This window comes from Alexandromys fortis, unplaced genomic scaffold, assembly GCF_014885135.2.
Source record: "Alexandromys fortis isolate MF-2015 unplaced genomic scaffold, M_Fortis_MF-2015_v1.1 scaffold_177, whole genome shotgun sequence".
In the NCBI taxonomy this organism is placed as follows: domain Eukaryota; kingdom Metazoa; phylum Chordata; class Mammalia; order Rodentia; family Cricetidae; genus Alexandromys; species Alexandromys fortis.
Window position 1 is genome coordinate 683408 of NW_026068056.1, and position 20063 is coordinate 703470.

General features: G+C 49.7%; 1 protein-coding gene across 1 annotated transcript in view; it reads left to right on the forward strand.

The window, feature by feature from the left end:
- Dpp6 (dipeptidyl peptidase like 6) overlaps positions 1-14719 on the forward strand; it is a 434651-nt gene extending 419932 nt beyond the window's left edge. The window contains exons 22-27 of the mRNA XM_050119955.1: positions 3438-3492; positions 7875-7986; positions 9838-9896; positions 10569-10641; positions 10745-10818; positions 12814-14719. Coding sequence (XP_049975912.1) covers positions 3438-3492; positions 7875-7986; positions 9838-9896; positions 10569-10641; positions 10745-10818; positions 12814-12960 — 520 coding nt within the window. The 3' untranslated portion in view covers positions 12961-14719. The remainder of the gene's footprint in view (positions 1-3437; positions 3493-7874; positions 7987-9837; positions 9897-10568; positions 10642-10744; positions 10819-12813) is intronic.
- The last annotated feature ends 5344 nt before the right edge of the window (positions 14720-20063 follow it).

Genomic DNA, 20063 nt, shown 5'->3' on the forward strand with positions numbered 1-20063 from the left:
CTTACTAAAACCTCCCAAAATATGCCACCAGCTAGGGACACATGAGCCTATGGGGGACATTTTATACCACTGCAGTCTGCCTGGCTTCTCTATGCTATGGCTTCTGTGGGTGGCTGTGCAGTCATCTCCAGAAAGAGAGAGAGGGAGGGAGAGAGGGAGGGATGAAAACCAGAGAGAGAATATGAGTGGGGGTGGGGCAAGGCCAAGGGGTCTCCTCACTACATAAAAGAGGACCCTGTAAATATATGGGCAGCTGGACAGAAATGCCCTCTGGACTCTGAGCAGCAGCCTGTTTTCAGTTCTTACCTTCTCCACATGCTGCCGCCAAGTCAGTGAGCCCCACCAAGTGCCACCAAGAAGAGAAGGAGCTCAGTACCAAGGATCAGGTACTCAAAACCATGCTTTACAATGTCCCCAAAATTTTAAAGGAGTATGAAGAACCCACCTGGATCTAACGGCCTCCAGGCTCGCTCTGGGGGCTGGGGTTTATAGCACCCAGGACTGTGAATGTGGCTGTGCACTGAGAATGAAGTGAAAACAGTCCCCATGGCCCTGCAGAATTGCAGGCTTCGAAGGACAAGAAAGAGCCATGTGACATAGGCCATCCTAGCTGGTGTGTTCATAAGCCTAGGCATGACAGGAGAGTATGGGGCTGGCTGAGTTCCCATGTGTGCTGGAGACTGCAGCTGGTCGACACTTCACACCCCAAGCTCCAAAGCTTCCAGGAGAAGTCTTGACTGGCTTTTTAAAAACATCTTTTTTTTTTTTTTTTTTTTTTTGGTTTTTCAAGATAAGGTTTCTCTGTGGTTTTGGAGCCTGTCCTGGAACCAGCTTTTGTAGACCAGGCTGGTCTCGAACTCACAGAGATCCGCCTGCCTCTGCCTCCCGAGTGCTGGGATTAAAGGCGTGCACCACCACCGCCTGGCTAAAAACATCTTTTTTATGGGTCACAAAGGACCTTCTTCATGGAATATTAGCTGCCTTTACGTCACTACAATCAAAATGCCGGAGGAAAGAACTCAAGAGTGGAAAGGTTTGCTTGGCTCACAGTTTCAGGGAAGACAGTCTGTCGTGGCAGGGGAGGCATGCCAGGGTTTCTGGCAGTGGGAGTGTGTGCAGGTTGATCTTCATCTGGTGGTTGCTCAGGAAACAGAGCTAAACTGGAATCGAGGCTGAACGACAACCTTCAGAAGCCTGCCCCTGCTGCTTCACTCCTGCCAGCTGGTACCCACCTCCTAAAGGTTCCATGGTTTCCCCACACAGCCCCACCACCCAAGGAGCAAGTGCTCAAGACTCAGAACATGAACTTGTGGGAAAGAGTTCAGATGCAAGCCCCATCAGGGAGTGTGAGCCAACCAAAACAGACAAGACGATGTCTTCAGATCCCATGCATCTTACAGACAGAAATCACATGGGACTGGAGTGATGGCTCGGAGATTAAGAGCGGTAGCTGCACTTCCAGAAGACCCAGGTTCAATCCCCAGCACCCTCATGGTAGCTAGTAGTTCAGAATTGTCTCCATAAAGCCAGTTCTGGGGAACCCAATGCCATGTTATGACCTGTGAGGATATTACATGCATGTCATACACAGACAAAGCCTCCATACACACAAAATAAGAAGGCACAGACAGGAACATCTCAAGAGCCCAACCATCATGGAAGGCATGTGTGTGAGGACGCTTTTGACAGAACTCAGCAACACACACACACACATACACACACACACACACACACACACACACACACACACTTGTATTTGCCTTTAAGGCAAGGAACCTTGTAGGGCTCTGAAGGTCCACGGAGATGGTGGACCCCAGGACTGGAGCTCCAAAGACCAGTAGTGTCAACGAGATGCAGGCTCTGCCCATTTATACCATCAAGCTGGACAGCCTCTTTCTAAGTGACTTTTCTCAGCTTAGGGTAGCCATGACTATGATAACATCAGCTTCCACAGTCTTTCAGCGTTACTAATTGGTCAGGACAACAGAAGACACTTCCAGAAAGAAGAAAGAACTCCTTGACTTGAAGCTGCAGAGTAAGCTTCATTTCATCTCCCGACTTAACCCTGCGTGATCCAGAACCAACACCAACAAGAAACAGCCTAGGAATGAGTGAAAGGCTCAGCATCAGCAGCAAACAGCTGTATCATCAGACAGGAAGCTGGTTTTCCAGGAGACCAGGTGGCCCTGATTCTGGCTGTAGGATAATTCCCATCAGAGGAAGGACTGGGACAAATGAACACTGGCTTCTGTCTGTAGGGAGGAGGAGCAGGTGACTGTCAGTGATCCACAGTACACAAGACAGACTTCCCAAGGAAAGTGAGGAGACGTCTCAGCAGGCTGGGGTTAGAGGAGGCTCCCAGGAGCCATCATGGGAGAACTGTCCTTGCCTCTTACCCTCCAGCCTGGTCTCCCTCCCTGACTTCTCCAGCTCTTACTTCATCTCATCTGGTTTAACTCGTCCCACTGAGGCACAGTGTCTCCTCCCTGTTACAGAGAACCCCAGAGAAGGATCATGAATCCTTGAGACAACCTGTGAGCCTGTAGTCCCTAGAGTCACTTCCTCAGAGCTCAGGGACAAAGAGCTGATGGCTGTTTTCATCCATTCTTTATAAACAAGGAGTGGTCTCTATAGCTAATCCAAACCAACAGCAAACTTGCTCTAGAGAAAAACTTGCTCTAGTGATGTCCGTCTCAACCCTAGGCGCTCACAAAACAAGAGCCCAGGAATGGCTGTAAGACTTGGCAGATTCTCAGTGTGGAAGGAGGAAACGGAAGCCAGTCCATCATGCTAACTCCCTGAAGTTCTCTGGCTCTGGATGCTTCCACCTGCTCATAGACCCCTGGAGCCCTGGATATAAAGTCCCCTGTAAGGTCACATAAACCAGCACCTTGCTAGAGAAGGGAAGGTGTGAGGTGGGGCAAAATGGGCAGGGCCTCTGGGGCTCCCTGCTGCTTCTAAGGCTCAGCTGGGCACCTAGAAGTTCCCCAGAAGCCTCATTAGGGTATGTTGCATTCAGAATGTGAACAAAGTGAGTTCTAGATAGATAGATAGATAGATAGATAGATAGATAGATAGATAGATAGATAGATAGATAAAAGGAATAAGCAGTTGCATTTAGAATCCCAGGATTCTTTTTAGTTTGAAGAAATTCTTGGGCTGGGGAGATGGCTCAGTGGTTAAGAGCATTGCCTGCTCTTCCAAAGGTCCTGAGTTCAATTCCCAGCAACCACATGATGGCTCACAGCCATCTGTAATGAGGTCTGGTGCCCTCTTCTGGCCTGCAGACATACACACAGACAGAATATTGTATGCATAATAAATAAATAAATATTTTTTTAAAAAAAGAAATTCTTCAGGCTGGTCAACATGGTTGTGGACTATGGGCTGTAGAGGACACCTGCCTAGATCTCACAATTCTCTTCCCTCGCCTGCAGGACCATGCTGAAAGAGCAGTACATTGACAAGACACGGGTGGCCGTGTTTGGGAAGGTGAGTCATACTGTCTTCTGCCAGGGCCTCTGGACCCTAGAGGTTAGAACTGTGTCTCCCCACTGTCAGCTTCCTTCTGAGTCACTGAGGTCACTTTCGGCCTTGGGGGAGGGAGAGAAAGGAGAAACGGAGAGGTTAGTGACTGCAGCAGTGCAGGAGAGCCTATCATTGGTCTTTGTCACATGAACTAGAAGGAGAGAAAGCAGGTCAGGCCCTCATCAGAGAACTCCACTGAGCTCCTAATTTCTTCCCTTGTTGAGCCTGGTGAGCTCTGATGGGCACTCCAGGAAGAGGAACCAGGAACCAGGGTGTGGACAACTTCCTGTGTGCAACCACAGTGTTCCCCACCTTTGCTAGGATGAAAGGAAGACTGTGGGTTCCCTGTGGCTAAACCAGAGCAGTTTCCACCTGGCAGCTCATGGCATAGCCTCAGCTGGCCCATACAGGCTGCAGTGAAGGCCCAGGGATGGGAATTAGGTTTCCAAGGGCTACTTGTAAAGTGTGCTAGGCCACCCTCCCTTCCTCAGGCCACCTAGACTGGAGAGCCCTTATTCTCAGAAAGCCAAGAGCTCATGCCTCATCTCTTTCCTCGTGGAAGCCCCACCCCTTCAGAGGAGCCCTGCAGTCAACACCAGAATATACCCCACAGACTGGTGAGCTGTGTACACTGGGGGACCTGATGGTGTCATATGGGAGACTCCAGAACAAGCAGAACAGAGCCTGTTTCTGTTCATGGCTCTCACCTAATACTTGACAAAAAGCAACTTGAGGGAGAAAGGATTTATCGTGGCTCCTAGTTCCATGATCAGGGAGGCATGGTGGCCATGATCATGGGAGTCTACGTTACCTCTCTGAGGGTAAGGGGTCAGGAATCAGGGAAAGCAGAGGGACTGTGGCCAGGGGTTGAGTTGGTTGTGACCTTATTATCTTGACTGAGCTAGTATTCCAAAATTCCTTATTATTTAAAGAGGGCCCAATCAATGCCTGCCAGCTAGGCCCACGTCCCAAAAGTTCATTGGTCTTCTAGAACAGTGCTACCAGCAGGGGCCTCATGTTCAAAACGTGAGCCTGTGGAGTCACTTCATCCGAGCTTTAATCCACCTGAGCGCCTGTGGAGGCAAGGCCTCAGGGAAAGTCGCCAGTGGGCTCCCCTCAGAGGCAGAACAGAGCCTCAAGATAACCCTGGGGCTTGTTTCTAGACACCTGCCTGTGAGCAGCCCAGGGCCATAGATCACTGATAAACTTAACTGGGCATCAGTACTCACTGCACCCCTAACCCTCACACCCCTGACTTCCCAGCACCCCAGTGGCAGAAGTGAGGGGGTCTTCATGAATTTCACTCTCCCCAAACATATAACAATGTCCATCTAGAAGGAGCACTAGCCTGGCCTTCCTCCTTTGCCTCGGACAGTAATACCCACTGGGACTGTGTTACTTTCTCTGGCTACAGCAGGGCCAGGGTCATCCGATTGTCAGTGGGCTTTATCCGAGTGTGGCCAGCTGGGCTACACAGTCAAGTGTGCCATGTGGGGAGGGACCATGCGCCTTCAGATGTCTTCATTCCCCCACGGCTAGAGCCAGGCAAGCAGCAGCTTGGGTTACTTGCCAGATCTTTGCTTTCCTGTTCTGCCAAATGGGGCTTCACACTTTGTTTAGTAGCCCGGGTCTGTTTAAGTTTTGTTTGGCTCTGTTTAAATGTATCTTAAACAGAAGTTTTGTGAGCATCCAACTCGGGTTCTCCACTTGTAAACAGAAACTGTTTTTTCATTTCCCAGCCATCCAGACCCGAATAATCACACAAAAAATGTATTAATTACAGCATTGTTTAGCCAATGGCTCATGTATTCCTAGATAGCTCTTATATTTTAAATTAACCCATTTCTGTTAATCTGTGTATCACCATGAGGCTGTGGCCTACCGGTAAGGTTCTTGGATTTTTCTCCTTCAGCAGCTACATGGCATCTCTCTGACTCTGCCTTCCTTCCTCCTCTATGTCTACTTGGATTTCCTGCCTTGCTATATTCTACCCTGACATAGGCCAAAGCAGCTTCTTTATCAACCAATGGTAATATAACAGATTCACAGCCTACAGAGGGAAATTCTACATCATCCACTTCCCTTCTTTCCCAGGGTCCCCAACATGGGCTGTCAGTTCTTTATTAGTATTATTATACCATATGCCTCTGTGTGTGTGTACATGTGCGGATGCGTGCACACATGCACGCACATTATGACATAGTTAAGGAGATAAGAGAACAACTTGTAAAAGTAGCTCCTTCCCTTCCACCATGTTGATCCCAAGATTAACTCAGGTTTTCAGGCATAGCAGCCAGTGCCTTCACCAACTTAGCCATCTCAGTGGCCCCTGGTGCCATCAACTGTTTCAGTACTCTGGCATTCTGTGACCTTTGCTCTTGTTTCATGAGACATGTGATTCTGTATGCAGCCTGGCTCATGTGTCCCTTCCTCATACAATGAGGGCATTTAAGGCCAGAGCACCCTGTGCAGCAGTATCTGCTCCACACACCCAAGAGGACATCTATGAGCTGTATCCTGAAACCTCTGGCCAGAGACTGTAGGCCACCATGCAAAGTGTAACTATCCTGAAGATCCACTAGGAAAAAATGCTTGAAAGAAATGCAGAATGGCTTGAAGAAACATGTATCATCCACTGACAATGCTGCTTCCTAGGAGATGACGCGTTGAGTGCCATGGTACACACCTATAACCCCAGACTTAGGAGTCTTAGATGAGGATGAGAGTTCAGGGTCAGCCTGTGCTAAACAGTAAGGTCTTGTCTGCAAAGGATAAGGAGGACAAAGATGAGGAGGAAGGAGGGGAGGGAAGGAGGGTAGGAGGGAGGGAAGGAGGGTAGGAGGGAGGGAAGGAGGGAGGAAGGGAGGGAGGGAGGGAGGTAGGGAGGGAGGGAGGGAGGGGTAAAGAAAAGAAAACTGAAAGAAAGACTTCAATTAAAGAATTTGGGTAGTGGTGCACACCTTTAATCCAAGGACTCAAGAGGCAGAGGCAGGCAGATGTCTGTGAGTTCAAGGCTAGCCTGGATTACAGAGTGAGTTCCAAGGCTACACTGCGAAACCCTATCTCAAAATTAAAAAAAAAAAAACACTACTACAGTACATTATAATATAACAAACTAGACACAGTATCAAACCAATGGGGAACTTGGTATGATGTGATTGTCACCCAGGCTTCATCAGTTATAAGGTTCTCCACACCCCATGTTGCCATGGTCGGCACACCCAGGTTTGCACATACATGCATGCACACATGTACTCACACATACACACACATACACATTCATATAGCTACATGTTCACATACACTTTCACACATACGTGTTTATACCACATCAACATTTACACATTCATACATATGCATTCACATACATATGCATTCACATATGGGCTCACATGTTCACACAAGTAGACAGTCTCAGAATATTCATTCATATGCATACAACTGTATTTTCAGCTGTATGCCCATACATGTAAGTACACACACCTGCATGTTATTATGTTCCTTTGCTTATATGGTCACACACACACACACATATGCTCACAAATGTTCACCTCTCCCTCCCTCATTCTCCCTCCTCTCCCTCTCCATCTCCCTCTCTCTCTGTCTCTGTCTCTGTCTCTCTCTCGCTCTCTCGCTCTCTCTCTCTCATATACCCACTTACTCACATATGCCTTCTGCATCCACCATTTATGCCTAGTTCTCTCAACTCATTCATGCTTGGGGGATCTGTCCTGTCCCCCCTGACTTTTCTCAGCAGACTGTAACACTTGGAAGGTCCCAGACAGTGATGGGCACGGCTTCAGCTAGGAGACCCACACCAGCAGTCAGGCCACATGAGTGCTAAGGGCTCACCCTACCTGCAGGACACACATACAAGTTTCATGAAGCCCTGGGCTGGGTGGTGTGAAGGCCTGTTCTCCACCCTGTCACTGAGCTCTGCTTTGGCTTCTGTGGGATGCACAGAGACAGGCACTGGCTGTAGATGAGGAAGAGGAAGGGAGGTTGGACTGCAATGCTGGACACCAGTTGGACACCAGCCTTCCTCTGTCACCATCCGAGGCAGAGGTTATGGTCTCTGTGATCACATAGACTATCTCTGTGTCACTAGGCATACTTATCCCAGGTCTCTGGGCACTGGGTGCTGAAGAGGGGGAGACTGAGTCACACAACATAGAACTGGGGAACTATTTAGTGTCTCATCTATCGCCCAACAGGGATATTTAAAGCTCAGATCTTTGAAAAACTACATGAACACATACATACTAGGGGCTGAGGCTAGTTTCCTACTGAGTTGTGGAAAGTGACCCCACCCCTTGCCTCTTCTTTTTCCCTTCTATATCTCCTAGGATTATGGTGGTTACCTGAGCACTTACATCCTCCCGGCCAAGGGAGACAATCAAGGCCAGACTTTCACCTGCGGCTCGGCGCTCTCTCCAATAACAGACTTCAAACTCTATGGTAATGGCCTTGATGAGACCCCACCTTTCTCTTCAGTGCCTCTGTGCCCAACAGCAAGCGTCCCCAGTGCATAGCGACCCCCTGGGACAGGAGGGAAGTCTCTAGCCATTGTTTGGAGTGAAGGTGGGTCAGTTCACCAGTAGGCAATGATTGCTCTCCGAAATCCAAGGCCAGCTCATAGTAATGACTTCAGAAAAGCCTGTGCCTACAGGTGAGGAGGAGGCAGGGAGCAATGCCTAGGCCATCTTTCTTCTGCTGCAGGAATGTGTGTGCCAGGCAAGTACAGAGGGGAAAGAAGGGAGGAGGGGCGGGTGCTTTCACACAGACCACGCTGGTGATGGTGAGGTTATTACTACCTCCGGGATATGGGGGGTCTGAATAACTGGGCTCCTCTGCCTGCCTCCATCCAGGTCCACGTATGGCACCTGGCCATACTTCTTTGTGCAGAGTGAAGCTTCCCAGAGCGGGACTAGAGCTGGGGGATGGGCCATCAGGATGACTTGTTGTGGGGTCCAAACAGACCTGAGATGCCCTAGGGTGAGAGAGAGCCATCTGCCCAAGCAGACATGGTCCCTGCCCTACACAGTTTTAGAGTCCCAGGCCCTGAACTGTCCTCTCTTTGTCACCCACCCCTTTCTCTGGCAGTGTGTGGCTTGGTGATACTCAACACAACGTCCTACATAGCACGTAGCGCTGAAAACACACATTCTGTTTAGTGCTCCAGGGCACCAGGCTCTGAGCCCCAGGAGACCCCATATTAAGTGATGACAAGAATCAGGGTCTTCTTGTCTTAAGTCTGCTGCAGTGCTGTGGGAACTGCTCTCTTCCCTGTCCCTCCAGAGGTCCATGTGCCCTTCTTTAGCATTTGTAGGCCCCAGGCAGCAAGGCTATAGCCTTGGGGAGGGTGCTGGTCTAGCAGCCTCTGAGGAGCTCATGACACAGGGTGTCACAGCTCTAATGCAAATGACTTTGCCCTGGCCATTAGAATGTTCCTGGTCCAACTCCAGAGTAACCTTCCCATGGGAATATACGTGTTGTGTGTTGGATTGTTCAATGAGACTCTTAATTTCTTAATCATGTCATTCCAAATTCACCTGATTCAAATATGCATAAATTAGTCCAACCCCCCACACACACACACACATACACACACTCCTTTTTTTCAGAGCTGGGTATAGGACTCAGGACCTCGTACATGCTAGGCAGGCCCTGTCCTGCTGCGCTCCTCAACCCACCTGTATCTTAATGAACCACCAAGTTCCTTCCATTGCCTCCCGTAACTCACAAAGGTCACCCCCAGAAGCCCTGTGACATCAAAGTGAGCCCTCATCCCTGGTTGTCCAGGCAGAATAATGCTATGGAAGCACTGCCCCCTTCTCTGTCACCTGGCACATATCAGGTATGCAGAACCAGGATCTAAGCTGCTTAGAGAAATTCACCAGGAATGACGCATTTAAACGTAACACACACACACACACACACACACACACACACACACACACACGCTGTTTGACCCCCTTGCCATGAGGTAGGAGATTTAGGAGACAGCTTTTAAATCCCAAAAAGTTAAGTCCAGTATGGTGGGTGATGCATACATTTAATCCCAGTACTTGGGAGACAGAGGGAAATGGATCTCTCTGAGTATGAGGCAATCCAGTTTCCAGACCTGCTAAAACTACTTAGTGAGACCTTGTCTCAAAACAAAAGCAGAAAACCAACCAAAAGCTTAGCATTTACCATGCAAGTAGCAGGGAATGGTCCCCTCCTGCAGCCTCATCCCTTCCATCTGGGCTCTGCCCCATTGGAGCCCCTGAGGACCAGAGATGACCCCGTCCCTTTGCCTCCGTGCAGCCTCTGCATTTTCCGAGCGGTACCTTGGCCTCCATGGACTCGACAATAGAGCATATGAGGTATGTTTGGCATAGCTGCTACTTGGCAAGACAGGGAACCAGGTGAGACTGATCCATCTACTCTTCCCCATCCTCCCACCTCTCTTCCCCACCCACTCTCCCTTCCAAAGGGCTGGGCCTCTCCACCATCACAACCTTGGGATCATCTCAGTGCACTGAGCTGGATTAATGTGGCCTCTGTAAGCTCCTCTGTCCTCCTGATTGGCTTTGATGGGGGAGGGAGAGAGATGAGAAAGCCCTGGGTGCTGCTGGTGGTTGGGGGCCCCTGCTCCCCACATCAAGGCCAGTTCCCCTTTGGGAGGGTGAAGTATGAACTGTGTTTCTTACCACATCCCAGACATCCTGTTGTCTCAGAGTGTTAAACACAGCACATTATCAGCCGTGCACAGGCAGAAAGACAGCGTCATATAGGACTCTGCATGGACAGAGGGACAGGCCTGCTCAGTGTCGCTGGGTGACATAATGGCCCTCCAAGACCACCTCTTCTCCGAGAACCCCCCTTCACTTTCCCTCTTATTTCCCCTACTCTAAGGGAATTGCTGTTTTTCCACGACACGAGTAGCCCAGCTCTCCAGAGCCTGGCATTTTCCACCATTTCCCTTGACCCCACCCCCCACCTGCTCCCTAACCATACCCTGCAGCTAACTCTGTCCTCTTGCCCCATACACGCAGATGACCAAGCTGGCACACCGAGTGTCCGCGCTGGAGGACCAGCAGTTCCTGATCATCCATGCCACGGCTGACGGTGAGGACAGAGCACCCCCCTCCCCCCAAACCTCCTGGTGCTGAAGGTCCCCTGGGTGGTGATGTGAGTTTGGGCAACTGTTTATTTCTGTTTTCTTCTACAGAAAAAATCCATTTCCAGCACACAGCTGAGCTCATCACACAGCTGATCAAAGGAAAGGCCAATTACAGCCTACAGGTATGGGATGCTCCCTGCGAGGTGCTTAGAGCAAGGTGACCCTTGTCATAGGGACAGGACTGAGTGGGGTCCACATCATACCATGCCAGTGCCCTTCAACTGATAGCAGCTCAGCTCTGTATCCAAGCCACCACCGTTCCACCCGACCCTGCCCCACATTCCACTTCGAAGCAGAGGAGATGGCCAAGCCAACACACGCAGGCCCTGGTGTGTTGTAGGTATGGGGAGGGCTGGTGTTCCAGCATGGGTGGCTATCAAGCCTTCACTTTCTGACTCTCTGGGCAAAAGCTCTTCTATCCTCTGTGACTGTGATCAAACACTGTCCACCCCAGAAACCAAACCCACGACGGGCTTCACTGGCATTCACTCCTACCTCTTCCCAGCAACATACAGGAATACAGGAATGATGCTGGAAACTTCTCTAGTTTCCTTCTTGTACTCTGGCTCCTTTGATAAAACAGTTATAACCTCACTGTCTTTTAAATTCAGGGGCAAACGGCACCCTAACTCCCTCAGAGAGTCTGTCTGGTTTTGACCACTGTCTGCCTCTGCATTCAGCATCCAATGACCTCTGGCAGCCCTGTATGTGGGTTGAGGAAGGAAGGGGCTTTGGCCTGAAAGTTATTGGCTGGGGTGAATGGCTTGGTTACATTACACATCAGAGTGTGATACACTCTGGATTTGTTAAGTATGCTCCACACATCGTGGCACCTGTGCCTGGGGCCATGCATGCCAACACAGCAGCTGCCCTCACAGACACTCAAGAGTCTGCAGTCATGACAAGCTCCAGGGGAGAGCACAGGAACAGGGGTCAATGCAAGAGGGGTGGCATACCCCCTTATTGCCTTCTTGCAGCTTATGAGCTGAACATACATATTCCAGGCTAATGGTGTCCTTAAAGAAAAATAAAGATAATGTTACTCTCAAAAGCATGAAAAGAATACAGGACTCAATATGAGATTGGGCTCAGATATACAAAGAGTAAGATTCCAAATCACACTTGGCTTTTCGTTGTGCATGCTTGCAGGATCAGATCAGTGCCTCTAGAAGACAGGTTATATCATTGTGCTGGCCATCCACTAAAGACCCACTCTACCTGGCATGCCTGTTTATCAGCCCTCCATTGTCGCATGCCTTGTCAAGTGCCTTGGGGTATTATAGTATTCAGCTCTCACAAGAAACAATTATGAACCAGACTCTATTCAGTTTTCCTTCCCACATCACCTGGACCCAAGATGCAGCTGCATGAGTGTATACCAAGTCAGCACGCATGGGTTCAGAAAGGAGGTTACCTGGGGCTCATTCCCATCCTCGAGAACCACTCAGCCAAAAGTCAGTCTCTCTCTCTCTCTCTCTCTCTCTCTCTCTCTCTCTCTCTCTCTCTCTCTCTCCCTCTCCCTCTCTCTGTGTGTCTCNCTCTCTCTCTCTCTCTCCTTCTCCCTCTCCCTGTGTGTGTATGTGTCTTTCTCTATCTCTCTCTTTCTCTCTCCCCACCCCGTGTGTGTGTGTGTGTGTGTGTGTGTGTGTAATCCTTGGCCTGTGACCTTGTAGTTCTTATATTTTCGGTTGTGAGCCTGGCCTTTAACAGCTGAGCCATCCCTCCAGGCCGACCTTGTACCCAGGCTGCAAAGTAGAGCAAGTAGCTCTGCCCAGAAGGTCGGCTAAATGAGGTGTTTCCGACTTACTCAACCAATCCTCACTGTATCCACTTTCTTGGGGAAGGGAATAGAGATGCCAAGGGAGAAGGTTCTGGGCAAATGGGTAATTTTTCATGACCTGCCAGGGCTGCAAGAGCCCTTCTGCCTGGTACAGAAACAGAGCTCCCCAGAGGAAAGGGTGCTGCTGCTGGGACTCCTGTGGCTAAGAGATCCGTGCTCCAGCTGGAATTCAGTGTGTGGAGCATGGCTTTTCCCAGACTGCATCTCCTCCGTGCCTCCAGGAGTCCCTTCAGCAGGTGAACTGCCGAGGGGTAAGCTCGTTCTTCTCCCTTCACAGATATACCCAGATGAAAGCCACTACTTCCACAGCGTGGCCCTCCAGCAGCATCTGTACCGCTCCATCATCAACTTCTTTGTGGAATGCTTCAGGATCCAGGACAAGCTACCCACAGCCACAGCAAAAGAGGACGAGGAGGAGGACTAATCTTGCTTGAGACCTAATCACAGACATGGCTCTTTCTACAACAATATGCAACTGAGGAACCCTCCCCCAGCCACCACCCTCCCTCCAAGGGCAGTGGAAGTGGGGGTGCCGGTGTTCCATAGCATGTGTCTCGATACCGAAGGCCATTTGGTGGGAGCGACAAGCTCCGGTGGAAACCACATAGCCTGGAACAACCCCACCTCAGCAGCATCGCCTCCTCCTGGCCCCCAATGACTGGCCCATCCCATGTCCCCTCCCCCCGAGGGGACAAAGTGAAGGACAGATGACAGTGAGGGCACACTTTGAGCCCAAGAAAACCAGCCCTTACGTCCAAGCTTTCTCTCTGTAGCATTGAGACCCGCCATCTGCATTCACTCACTGCATCTGTGCTCTCGACTGTGAGTCCTGTCTGGCTTCCTGTCTGACAGAGCTGTGCCATGGGAACAGGACAGCATGGTTGTCTCGGCAGTGTTCATACATGCCTGGCCCCTTTCTGTGATTAGAAGAGCCCCCACTGTCCCTCTCTGCACCCAGAAAACAGGTCTTTTATGTACAAAGTAAGACTATAACTCTGCCCGTGGTTAACCTTGTAGAATTACTTTGTATTTTTCTATGGTTTTAACTGGACACCCCGCTGTCTCTGCCCCTGGACTGTCTCACTCTGAGTATTCTTTCTTTCTGTCTTCTGTTGCTTTGCTCTGCTTTCCATGTCGTACTTGTTTGGATAAAGAGATCATTCTGGAACACCTGCTGTCTCTGTTAGACGTGGTGGAGGTATTGCAGACACCAAGGACTCAGAGCACCCAGCAACACTCACTAAAAGTTCATCAGTCCAAACCTTCTTCCCCCTAAGTGGAGCTGGGACTCGCCTGTGGCTCCACCATCCATCCCATATGTCCTTAAAACTGCTACTCTTTCCCTGCTTGATCAGTTGTCTGGTCTTTCAGGGTGACATTAGGTTAAAAATCACAAGACAGAATGTTGGTTCCACTCTTAGGTCTACTGAGTAATAAACCAGACCAGGTCATCACCAGCTGCCCGGGGCTGGCTCCTCCCTCCTGCTCTGACAGTGAAGTCAGTGAGCCCCACCCCATCTCAGTAGCCTTGTAAGATACACTACCGACCAGATGTGTGACCACTGTCACCCGTGTATATTTCATTTCATTGTATATAAAGCAAGAAATGTGTGTCTGGCGTTGTGCAGTCCCCTCCACCTCCCAGGCCTACCCTTGTGTTGAATTTGCATGCAGACACCTCTCTGGCTGATCTGGCCTGTCCAGAAGTGAAATATATCAATTGTCATCGTTTCCTTTCAGGACTTTTGACAACCTGTATGTCAATATGAATCACCCCAGTTTCCACTCCTGCTGGGGTGTCCTGAAACCCTGTCCTCAGAGATGTGTCCATGTCTTTTGTTTTGGTTTTGGGTATTTTTTGTTTTGTTTATTTTTTTTTTAATGTTTGGGGGTTTTGGTTCCGTCCACGCAAGCACTGATTCTTGTTAGGTCTGTTGGAAGGGCTGCATCCTGGGTTTTCCACAGGTGATGTGTCACACTGGTGAGAAAGGACCTCATGCTGACAGACAGACAGACAGACAGACAGACCATGCTTTCACTACTTCAAAGGCTCAGCTGACAGCAAAGCCCAGGAGGTCTGAAAGGGGGAGCCAGCTCTGGCGGCAAGGACAGGTCGATGGGCCGCAGGGATGAGGCATGGTAGCATTTGTCATCCATGGAATAAAACATTATTTTACCACTCAGGTTGGTTTTTTTTTTTTTCTTACTTTCCTCCACTGGCTCCCATTAGAAAGTGGGATAGGCTTCAAGACATGGTTTTTGCTTTCTTTCTTTGGAGTGGGAGGCAGGATGTCTCGCAGTGCAGCCCTGGCCGGCCTGGAACTCACTATGGACCTCAGCAGGCTGTCCTCGAACTCAGAGAGCCACTTGCCTCTGCTCCCAAATGCTGGGATTAAGTGTGTGCACCACCATGCCTGGCCCGTTTTGCTTTGTTAACGCAAGGTGGAGTTTGCTTTTCATTATGAGCATGGATCCTACAGAATAGTGGGTCTCGTGACATTTTCATACATACGTACATATAAAACACGTTTTGATCATATTCACCCCGCTGCCCTTCCTTGTCCTCTCCCACTGCTTCTGAACCCTTCCTTTTCTCAAGCAGCCCCCACTTCTACTTTCATGCGGGTGAACCAATGAATTTGACTAAGGGTGTTTACATGACCATGGGTGAAGAGTTATGGGCGGTGACTATACCACTGAAGAAAATGTTCCTTCATGTTCCAGCCACATGAAATGTCAGTAGCTCCTCCTCAGGGAGGGTGGAACTTCATACACCCCTTCCATATCCATGATAGAATGTCGATTGGCCCAGTTGTGTGCAGGTGACCACAGCTGCTGTGGGTTCCTAAGGGTGACAGACACATCCTGTCACAGGGACAGCATTTCCCAGCACTCCTTCCCCACCCTCTGGCTCTTCTAATCTTTCTTTGCATCTTAATGTTCCTGTACCTTAGAGTGGATGATTTAGAGGTCCCATTTAAAGATGAGCACATGACAATCTCTTCTTTTCAGTACTTTGGCATTATGGTGCCCACTGCAAAAGAAACTCCTCTGAACAAAGCTTCAAGTAGCACTGAATTACAGGTATAATCATAAATACTTAGAAGGCAACTTGAGGCACTCAGCAGATCCATTAGCTGCATACCACTAGCTTCCCACCAGGACCTCTGCCCTTCCCAGTCATGACTCTTGACCGGGTTCACAGTACGTGAATTCGCCCTCCAGTGGAGTCAGGCTCATATCCACTCAGAAAGTGGTTGGTCATCCCCATAGCAATCATGCGCTATTTCACCCATGGGCACATCTTGCCTGGCAGGTTGCTAATCATGCAATGTCTGCACCTGGGGAAGACTACTGATGACTTTTCTCCTCTAGCAGTCTGCATTCTGGCACTATAAAAAAGCTAGCCATCAAGAAGGAAGCTCCTGACTCAGCCCCAGCTTTATTTTTTCTGTGTTCAGAAACCAAACTGTGTGATGTCTTCAACAAAATGTGTTTGAAATTCTCATTGCTCTCCAAATCTGATGCCCGGAAAGCCCTGAATACATCAAGTAAAATCCATATAGCACGGGGCTGAGCATGGTAACTCACACATGACATCTTAGCCACATGACAAGTTCAAGGCTGAGGAGAGGATGGGAAGGAGGAGAAGAGAAGAAGGAGAAAGAGGAAGGGAAGAGGAGGAAGAAGAGGATAAAGGGGCTGGAGAGAGACCTCAGTGGTTAAGATCACTAGCCGTTCTTCCAGAGGAAGACTAGGGTGTGATTTCCAACACCCACATGTCAACTCACAACCATCCGCCACTTCAGTTCCAGGAGATCTAACAATTTCTTCTGGCCTCTGTGGGTACCAGGTATGCACCTGGTTCACAAACATATAGGCAGGCAAAACATATAAATAGATAAAAAGTAAACTTAAGGAAAGAAGGGAAGGAGAAAAAAGAGAATAGGAAGAAAGGAAAAAAAGATCAAATTATTCTTGCTCACTGTTGGATGCAAACGCTGGAAGATGAAGTACTAAAGCCTAGCGTGTAGCTGAGGGAATGGAAGCCAGAAAACGAACTCCCAAGTTAGATAGGCACCACTATGTTAAGATTCAACAGGAAGAAAACTTTTAAAACCAGACTACTGTAACATGAAGGAGACGCTGCTCTGATTCTGGCTGCCTTCTAGGTGATGGGGCTTAGATAAATTATTTAGAGACATTGGGGCTGTCTCCAGCTGGGAGGCAGAAATTATAAGACTCAAAATCGGTGCAAGGCTGTGAGTGGAATCCTGTGTCATCTGAGTGTTGCTTGCTGCCAGGCCTCCTGTGGCCATCCTACTGCAATCTCCTGAAGCACCTGTTCGGAGGCTGAGATCCAGGGGCAGGGCCAGATGGAACCCCAACTTCCTAAGCTACAACTGTTTGCACCACGAGCAAGTGCACAGGACATTGTTCCTGCGGTAGGTACATGGCAGCCTAGGAAACACAGAGTCTGCTCCTAGCAGCCTAGACGGGTCAAGGAGAAGACTTACAATAGAATAGATAGACTTCCACAAACTAGAAATGAAAGCATGAGGAGGGATGGGGTGCTGTTAGGGAACCCCTGAAAAGGTAACATCAAAGCCTAGGCTGAAGTCAGGTAGGCAGTGAAAACGCTTGGGAAGGGGGTGACAGCAGAGAACCTCCAGCCCAGGAGCCCCAGTGTTGTCAGAGCAAGGAGGAAGCCAAGATGTAGGCAAGATAGGACCCTGGCCAGCAGAAGCCCCTCAAGGACATCCACCACAGCCTCTTATCTCACAGTGGAGTAGGAGGGAGTGGGCTGCTTCCCGCCACCCAGACAGCTTAACCCCCAAAATAACCACACAGAAACTGTATTAATTAAATTACTGTCTAGCCCATTATATCTAGCTTCTTCATGGCCAACTCTCACATCCTGATCTAACCCATTTCTTTTATTTATTTATTTATTTATTTATTTATTTATTAAAGATTTCTGCCTCTTCCCCACCACTGCCTCCCATTTCCCTCCCCCTTCCCCAATTAAGTCCCCCTCCCTCATCAGCCCAAAGAGCAATCAGGGTTCCCTGCCCTGTGGGAAGTCCAAGGACCACCCACCTCCATCCAGGTCTAGTAAGGTGAGCATCCAAAAAACTGCCTAGGCTCCCACAAAGCCAGTATGTGCAGTAGGATCAAAAACCCATTGCCATTGTTCTTGAGTTCTCAGTAGTCCTCATTGTCCACTATGTTCAGCAAGTCTGGTTTTATCACACACCGAGACAATGGGGATGTTCTATCGGGAACTCACCAAGGCCAGCTGGCCTGGGTCTGAAAAAGCATGGGATCTAATCCATTTCTACCAATATGTGTAACACCACTAGGTTGTGGTTTACGGGTAAAGATTCTATCCTATGTCTGTCTCAGGCAGGAGATTCATGGAGTCTGCCACACTCCCCTTCTTCCCAGCATCCTGTTCTGTCTACTCTGCCTATCAAAGTTCTGCCTTATCAAAAGGCCAAGGCAGTCTCTTTATTCAACCAATGAAAGCAACACACAAACAGAAGGACCTCCTACACAGAGATTCTGCATTAGTTATAACTGAATGGCCCATTAGCTCAGGCTTCTTATTAGCTCTTGTAGCTTATATTAACCCATTATTTTTATCTATGTTAGCCACATGGCTCGGCACCTTTTTCAGCAGGGTAGGTCACATCTTGCTTCTTCAGTGGTCTGGGCAGAAGGAAAAACCCCACAAAGCAGGCCCCCATGTTACAAACAGTACCTTCTCACCTCAAGGGCCATTGCAGACCTCTCCGGGGGACTCATCCAGATGACATGAGTGTGATATCCACACCAGCAAGGCTGCTGGGATCCAGGAGGTCCAGACCTGGCACTGTTGCTGAAGGGCAGCTCTGGCCACCTCAGCATGTCTGTGCCGCCTCCTAGCCCCAGCCCTCTTCCTGCTGCAGGAAGTCTGGAGTCACACACACCTCTCTGCTTTCCTGGCTCGGCCATTGATCCAAGGTATCAGACAGATTCCTCCTGTCATCCCCCAAGAAGTTTTCTGGGATCCCCCCGATGATCACTGCAGTGAGGGCCTTACCACACTGGGAGTGAGACCATGTGGCCAACCACAGTAGATGAGACTGTGTTCAGAGACAGCAAGAGGCTCTACAGCTCCTGTGAGCTCCCCTTCCTTTCCTTGCCTTCCCTCTGCGACCCTCTTCTCCCTCTTTGCCTGGATCTTCTCTCTTAATCTGGATAACTCAGCTGCCATTTCATAAGGGCACCCCCATGGTCCTGAGTCCCAGGTGATGAAGAGACACCTAGACACAGGAGTGCACCTGAACGCAGGTTCCCCAGCTCCATGGCACTGTGACAGGCTGTGGTCCCTGAGACCAGCTTGATGCAGTCCTAAGAGTCCCTGAGCTGGAGACACATGGGAAGGGGTCTGCTGTCTGACACTCAAACACAGCAATGCACAGGGCATTGCTCCTGTGTTAGGTACACAGCAATGGTCTGAGCTGGCAAGTGCCAGGACCACACTCACATAGACATTTACTCCAACCCTGACACTTTGAGTCCCCCGTGCAGGAAACAAAATCTGAGCTGCTTCGTGGGACCCAGAGACTCCCTTGACCTGGTCCCAAGACACCAGAGGTCTTACCCACTAGGAACACTGCCTCTGGGTGGACAGTGAGGAATGTTCTATGGCTGCCTGTAGGCCTTTCTGTGGCCCTTTGGCCCTGGCTTGTCCTTCAATTGCAGGCAGTTTCTCCTGTGTGACATTCAGTTTTATGAAATGGCTGAATGTATCTTCATGGCAGGCAGGGCCTGCTCCGTATCAGATAATGGGATCTCGCAGCTCTGGTGCTGACCTGACAGCGGCTGGCAGCCAGAGTCAGAGAAATGGCAGCCAGGCCCCGTCTGGATCAGCAGTGTAAAGTCAAGCCAGGACTCCCAAGGTCGCCTAACCTGATATGCTGTAGCTCAGCTCGCTGTGATGTATCATGCTTGCTAACTGGTATTTCTCCATCCTGGCTGAATTCTCAGTGTGCTCCAGAAACAGTACCACACATGATTGTCACAGACAAGGCTGTGACCATGGCAAGCTAGCTGCTCTGCTCCACCTGTGTCTCGTCCTCTGTCAGAAGCAGAAAAACCCTGTAAATAACACATCAGATTCCACTAACTCCCTAACTCCATGGTAGTAGCCACCACGGTTACTCATCACCTTCCTGAGTGGAGACTCCAGGTAATGCTTGGGGCTTCAAAAACCCACACGGAGCAGGGCAACAACCGCAGGATCCCTGTGGACACACGATGAGGATGGCGTACCCCTGAGGACCACTAGTGTCCTCTTCAGGGCCTAGAGGACAGTCTGCAGAACCTCAGTCATGTCTTACAGTGGACAGAGCTGCCTCAGAGTCTGTTTGCCAAGAAAATTCCCTCTATGTGTCCTGTCTATAACACCATTCCTGGCCTTCGAGAGCAGAGGCAGTCAGTAGACAGTGGGCCGGAGCTCTTCAAGGAAAGTCAGTGGTC